The sequence below is a fragment of the Nicotiana tabacum genome, chromosome 22, assembly GCF_000715075.1.
Source record: "Nicotiana tabacum cultivar K326 chromosome 22, ASM71507v2, whole genome shotgun sequence".
NCBI lineage: Eukaryota > Viridiplantae > Streptophyta > Magnoliopsida > Solanales > Solanaceae > Nicotiana > Nicotiana tabacum.
Genome location: NC_134101.1, coordinates 225,002,026 through 225,009,619, shown reverse-complemented (window position 1 = coordinate 225,009,619; position 7,594 = coordinate 225,002,026). Strand labels below are relative to the sequence as shown.

General features: G+C 34.6%; 1 protein-coding gene across 1 annotated transcript; it reads left to right on the top strand.

Annotated features, from left to right (window-relative positions):
- The first annotated feature begins 254 nt into the window (after positions 1-254).
- LOC142176300 (cytochrome P450 71D7-like) lies at positions 255-827 on the top strand. The gene has a single exon (XM_075243430.1). It carries the CDS (start codon positions 255-257, stop codon positions 825-827), a length of 573 nt encoding a protein of 190 aa, XP_075099531.1.
- The last annotated feature ends 6,767 nt before the right edge of the window (positions 828-7,594 follow it).

The following is a 7,594-nucleotide window of genomic DNA, read 5'->3' as shown; positions in this document are numbered from 1 at the left end:
AAAGATATTATTTGAATATTTTAATAGAAATTAGTCAAGAATTTTGTACAAAACAACTAGCATGTGTAAGATAAATGAATATTTTAACTTGCTCAAAATGAAGGACATATTTGCTACGGGAACAGAAACTTCATCAACAACAATTAATTGGGAATCCAAGTGTATTTTCCAAAGCTCAAACAGAGGTAAGAAAAATCTTGAGAGGGAAAGAAACTTTTGGTGAAATTGATGTCGAGGAGTTCAAATACCTAAAGATGGTCATTAAAGAAACTTTCAGACTCCATCCTCTACTACCTCTTTTGATTCCAAGAAAATGTAGAGAAGAAACAGACTTAAACGGCTACACTATTCAATTGAAAACAAAAGTCATTGTTAATGTTTGGGCAATGGGAATAGATCCAAAATATTGGGATGATGTAGAAAGCTTTAAACTTAAGAGATTTGAACACAACTCTATGGATTATATTGGTAATAATTATGAATATTTTCCCTTTGGTAGCGGAAGGAGAATTTGCCCTGGAATGTCATTTGGTTTAGCAAATGTTTATTTTTCACTGGCTCAATTGTTGTATCACTTTGACTGGAAACTCCCAACCGGAATCAATCCAAGTGAATTGGACTTGACTAAGGCGGCTGGAGCAGCTTGTGCTAGAAAGAATGACCTACACTTTATCACATCAATTTCTTTTAATAACCCCAGTAGCCATGTTAATTCAGCAACAGTAGATGCTAGACTCATGTATTCTGCTTCAGCAGAACTTCTTGAGATTGTAGTCTATTTCTTCAATTTCCATGAAATCAGGGATTCTCCTAGCTTGATTAAGTAGCCTGTAACTGATTTTCTGGAGTGTTAGCAGGCTGCCCAATCAGCATCACAATATGATGTGATTGTTTCATTGTTATTGCTAGACAGAAGGATACCTTGTCCTGATTGATTCTTGATGTATTTCACAACTCGTAATGCAGCTTCCATATGAGATTTTCTTGGTTGTTGTAGATACTGACTTAGAGTTTGAACAATATATGAGATGTCAGGTCTAGTAATAGTTAAGTATAACAGTTTACCTATGAGTCTTTGGTAGCTGTCTTGGTCTGCTAGTACATCATCTTCTGTTAGTTTGTCTTGACAGAAATGTTCATCAAACTCTCTTGCAGTGAGTTTTATGTTTGTGTCCATAGGTGTGCTGATAGGTTTAGATGCTGCTAATCCAAGCTCAGATATTAGATCCAAAGAGTACTTTCTTTGATGCATTAGGATTCCTTGCTTTGACCTTGCAAAATCTATTCCAAGAAAATACTTTAGTTCTCCTAGATCCTTCATTTTGAAAGTCTGTTGAAGAGCTTCTTTTATATCTTGTATCAATTTTGGATTGTCTTCGGCTAGAAGCATATCATCTACATATACTAATACAACTATAGTTCCATTTTCAATTTTCTTAACAAATAATGAGTGATCATAAGGGCTTTGTTTGAACTGAAACTTCAATTAGGCTTCTGTCAACTTTGAGTTCCACTGCCTTGGTGCTTGTTTAAGTCCATACAAGAATTTTTTGAGTCTGCACATAGGTTTACACTCTCCCTAACTCTTAAATCCTTGTGGAAGATCCATATATATCTCATCATGGAGATCACCTTGCAAGAATGCATTATAGACATCCATCTGATGCACATGCCATTTTCTAGAGGCTGCAATTGCTAAAACAATTCTAACTGTTACCATTTTAACTACTGGAGAGAAGATTTTTTGATAATCTATACCTTCTCTTTGACTATAGCCTTTAGCTACAAGTCTAGCTTTGAATCTCTCTATCGTTCCTGTAGCCTTATATTTGATTTTGTATATCCACTTGCATCCTATAACAATTTTTCCTTCTGGCAAAGATACAACTTCCCATGTGTTGTTGTTTTCAAGAGCTTCAAACTCTGATTTCATTGCATCTACACATCTAGGATCTCTAGCTGCTTCTGCATAGGAGTTTGGTTCAGTTGTTGTAGAAAATGTAGATAGGTAGGCTTAATACTTTGGTGAGATGTTTTCATAAGAAAGATAGTTTGATATTGGATAACTGACATCATGATGCACATTTAAGGAAAGAAAGTTCTTCATCCATATTGGAGGATGTTTTTCCTTGCCAGATCTTCTAGTAGTGTTGTTTTGTTGATTCTGCTGACTATTTCTTGAAGCAGTAGGAAGAATAATTGTTGAATGATCCTGTTGTTGATTTAACAGTGGCAGTTTCTGTGATAGCTTGTGAGTTTGAGTTAGGAATCTCTTCTGCACTTGTATCTATGTAGTCTGCTTCATAGTCTTGAGTGTTTGTAGGTTGAGAATGATCAACAAGTTGTTGATTGTATCCTTAAGTTGTCTATTGTCTAAATTATGTTGAGAAACAACTTTAGGAGATGAAGATGTAGTAGTATTCCTGGTGGAAATACATCTTCCCTGAAAATAACATCTCTGCTTACAAAGAAAGAATTAGTAGTTAAATCATATAAGACATAACCTTTTTGTACCTCTGAATATCTCATTAGTATTGTAGATTTAGCTTTTGGTTTCAGTTTGTCTAATTCTTGTATAATTTTGTCATAACAAAGACACCCTATAGCTCTTAAATGAATCAGAGAAGGTTTCCTTTTGTATAATTTTTCAAAGGGTGAAACTCCTATAACTGATGAAGGAAGTCTGTTAATTATATATACAGTAGCTAGAACACAATGACCCCAAAATTTAATAGGTATATTGGCTTGAAATCTGATAGCTCTAGTTACTTCTAATATGTGTCTATGTTTTCTCTCAGCTACTCCATTTTGCTAAGGAGTATAAGCACATGTTCTATGATGAATAATGCCTAATTTCTTAAAGAGATTATTGCAGATAGTATTACCAAATTCTGTTCCATTGTCTGTTCTTATTATTTTAACTGTCTTGTTGAATTGTGTTTGAACAAAATTTAGAAAATACTGAATAATAACACACACATCAGACTTCAATTTTAACAAATAAATCCATGTCATTCTAGAGTAGTCATCAACTATAGTCAAGAAAAATCTATTTTCATCAAATGTAGGAACCTTATAAGGCCCCCAAATATCCATATGAACTAGTTCAAAGCACTCAGTACTTTTAATACAACTTGCTGGGAAAGGTAATCTGGTTTGTTTTGCACAAGGACACACATTCCACTTATTTAATACTTCTGCTATGGACTCAGTTTTATTCTGAACTATTTTCCTAAGAACAGATAATGACACATGACCAAATCTTTTATGTCATAGGTTTATATCTTCTGTACTAAGCACTTCCTTTACAAGGAAGCTGAAATTCATATCTTTATTAGCATGTTGACTCAGTAGAATGTATACGCCATCTCTTTCTTTACCAATCTCCTTCACCCTCCCATTGAAGAGATCCTGAAAATGCAAAAAAGAGGGTAGAAGGTTGCAGCACAAGCTAGTTCCTTAGTCATTTTTGACACAGACATTAAATTAAATTTGAACTGAGGTAAATGAAAAACATTGCTAAGTGTACTTCTAGCAGATATTGAACTAGTTCCAGTATGGGTAACATTTGAAATTTCACCATTAGGAAGACATACTCTCTTAGGATTATTATTTTCAACTGTAGACTCATGATTTAACATGGTAATATCAGATACTATATAATTAGTTGCACCAGTGTCAATAATCTATTCTTTTGGATAATTTGAAACTAACAAGGCTGTACTCATACCTACTATATTTGCTGAACAGTTATTGTTGTTGCCTTCTAGGTTAGTTTTGTTTAGAATTTGTAATATCTACTCATATTGGTCTTTTGTGAATGCTCCTATCTGAGGCAGTGAACTATCAGTGACTTGACCATTTGTCATCTGAGATGCCTGCCGATAATTCACATTAGGCTGGTATTGTGGAATTTCTGCAAGAGCATTATAAGCTGTTGTTGTACCTCGTGTTCCATTGTTATAGGACCCTGGCCCTTTCCTTTTAGATTTGAAATCCGGAGGATAGCCAACTATCTTGAAACAATTTTCTTTACTATGACCTCTAATTTTGTAGAAATCACACAAAACATATAATTCCTTTTATATCTTTGATTTCCCATATTTTTTGTATACATTGCAATATCATAATTCTCAGTAGTAATTGTTGGATTTGCACCTAAAATTCCAGAAGTAGCAGCCACTGCTTTTTGACTTTCATCACTTATAACCATTGAGTATGCTTGATTTACTGTTGGTAGTGGTCTTCTCATAAGAATTTGACTTCTTGCTTGGGACTAGGACTCGTTGAGACCCATAAGAAATTGGTATACCTTTAGTTTTTGTAGATAACCTACAAAATCTCTAGACCTTGGACAATCACAACCAGGGATTGGAATTAATGCCTCAAACTCCTCCCACATATCCTTCAGTTTTGAATAATACACAGACACAGATGAAGTGCCTTGAGTAAGAGTGGCAATTTCTTTGTGTAAGTTAAAAGTTCTTGCATCATCTACTTTATAGAATCATTTATATAGATCATCCCAGACTGTCTGAGCATTAAATGCATACATTATACCACCAAGAAGGCTACTATTAACGGAATTCATGATCCAAGAAAGTACAATAGCGCATTTACTCTCTCCCAATTGTTCCACATAGTGGCAGGAAAACTTTCTTTCCTACAAGAGCCATCCACCATTCCTAATTTGTTCCTTCCTAGCAATGCTATTCACATAGAACGATACCAAACAGAGTAATTCTCAATTCCAGTCAGCTGGAATGAGATAATTTGTATTCCACTGACATCTGAAGGGTGGAGAAACAAAGGATGATTATAATCAATACCTGCTTGTTGAGGTCCAGCTGTTTGATTTTGATGAGAATCGGTTTGATTTAGCCGAGACCCATCCACCTGATCATTATTTGAACTCATTTCTTAGTTCTTGAATTTTTTCGATACAACCAAGAAGTGACAGAATTGAACTGAACATGCAGAAACTTGAATCGAATCAAAGCAGTGTAGACTTAGCTTTGAGTGCTCTGATACCATGAACTCATTTAGAGAAGAATGAAAGTCACAAATCTGTGACTTGAGTGAAGAAGAAGACGCAGCAGATGAAGATAGAAGAAGCGAGAAAGAGAGAAAGAAGAGTAGAGAGAAGTGATCTATCTTTTAATATTCAACTTAACTGCAATTGATAATGTACAACACTATTTATAATATCTAGCTAGCTTAGTCTTAAGCAATCCTAATTAACAAACTAACTGATCTGTTAACAGTGTAATAACCGACTAACTAACTAACTAACATGGTGATTTTACAGAACTGCCCTTATGAGCTTGGAAGTATACTTTCTTTAACAGATCTCATGGCGTCAAACCTTTTCTTAAAAGAAGAATCTTGCAATTGAATTTCGTTGTCAACCCCACCGTTGTACTTTCTTCCTTTGCTGTTTTGGTATTTACCTATTTCTAATATTTTGTGTCTTCTTTCATATAGAAATATGCCACTATAGTTTTCGACACAAGCTGTCTAATAAGATTTTCTGTTGTTTTTATATTTTGGAATAGTATATACTTACATCCTTGTATTATGAAGAGGAGATCATAATTGATGGTGTCATCATATTCTGTTTGTATACTCTCGATCTTTTGGGCTATGTGAGATTTAAGGTGATGAATCTATTCCTTGTGAGGTAGGATTTTATTACCTGTTTACTTGTATAATATGGATTCCTTATGCTACTAAATATGTTACCTTGTATAGTTCAAGTTTGCATTGATGATATATGTACCTCCATATTTTCTTCATAGCAATTTTTAGAGTTGATTAACTGAACAACACAATAAAAGCAAAATACATAAGTACCCACCATACCTCTGGCTCAAATCTCTTTTACGCTCTTTTTGTGGACGATAATAATATTACATACGCAACCTTTCTAAAGTGTACTAGTACACACCATTTTTGGCTCGCGTATTTACACATAAAAGAAGCACGTGAAATTTGATTTTTTGCTATCAAATTATTTATTAAAAATGCCACGTGTTAAAATTTTATTTAATTTTTGTAATTGGGTCACAACCCCTTCGTCCCCAACCCTGCTTATTGTTTTGTTCCCACAATAAACCCACATTCAAACACCCTAGTAGATCCAAGTAGGAATAAAAGAGTATCAATCTTTGGATTTAACATCTCCATCTGTGTTTTTTCTCCAACGCCATGGATTTATCAGCGAAACCCTCTTCTTTTTCGTCTTTTTCTGGTCAGCGATGGAGTTTTGCTCGAAAATCCAACCGGTGAAATAGTTTAGATTCTTCTTCAAGCTGAATAGGAAAGAAATTAATAAAATGGGTGTTTCATTTATATGAATCTGACAGTGGCAGAAATGGGTGTTTCATTTATATGAATCTGACAGTGGCAGAACAAGGGAGTCTATGGATTTTTTCTTGTGGGTTCTCTGCCATGGCTGCTAAGGTTTTAGAGGAGGATTCGTTGCATACTTTTGCTATAACTTAACTGGTGCAAAATTGATAACCTATTCCAGATATCACCTAAAATAAAATAAAAGAAAATCGGTATTTTCTTAAAGAATGGGAGAAACAGAGTGTTTTACGAGGGGATTTTCCGGTTAATCGGAGAGAAAAGTATGGTGGATATGCGGAGGGGACAATGGGGTGGAAAAGAGAAGAGACATGTGGTGGGGGTGGGGGTGGGGGTGGGGGAATTTGTTTATGATTTTTTTTTGTTTACTTGAATATTATCAATTAGGATATAAATATATTTTTTTCCCTTGAGTTATAACACGTGTCGCAATTTAATTAGCGCGTGTGATGCAATCTCTGAGTAGAAGTGGTCAAACAAAAAAGTGGCGTGTCTTAGGCACACTCTGAAAATGTTGAGTGTGTAAGATAATTTTCATCCGCAAAAAGTGTGTAACGGAGATTTGATCCATAGTTTAAGGGGTAACTTATATATTTTGCCCACAAGAAAAGCAAAAATGAACTAGTGATCACACTGGTCATCATAGTTATGATTGCTTATCCAAGTTTAAAGCCTTTGAGAAAAATGCTAAACATATGAAGTTAAAAAGGGTTAGAGAAGATAGGAGTTAGTGTACATCTCGAAGAAAAGAACCCAAAAATATTTGGATGTCTAAAAGTAACCAATAATCTGTCTTGCAAGCTAAGTTGAGAGGGAGAAAAACTATTTGATAACGGTTGCTCAAGGCATATGACATGAGACAAATCAAATTTCTTCACCTTTAAAGCTTTCCAAGGAGGGAAAGTGGCTTTTGGCAACGGTCAGAAAGGTGAAATGATTGATGTAGGTAAAATAGGAAAGCCACTCTCCCATGCTATAGATAATATTTGTTTGTTAATGGTTTAAGGCATAATCAGTTGAGTATCGCATATCTATGTGATAGAGGCAATAGGGATGAATTCACTTCTGATGGTTGCACTATTGTGGATGAACTCGTAGGGCCTATAACGAGTTCTTAAAGTTGTCTTAGGAATATCTGATGCTCTTTTCTTTAATTAATGGTATCCAGAAATCAAGTTAATCTTATAAAAGAAAACACTATATAATTGATCAAACAAGTAATCAA

Excerpts from the sequence above, each read along its gene's own strand:
- LOC142176300 (XM_075243430.1), top strand. The coding sequence starts at position 255 with ATGGTCATTAAAGAAACTTTCAGACTCCATCCTCTACTACCTCTTTTG.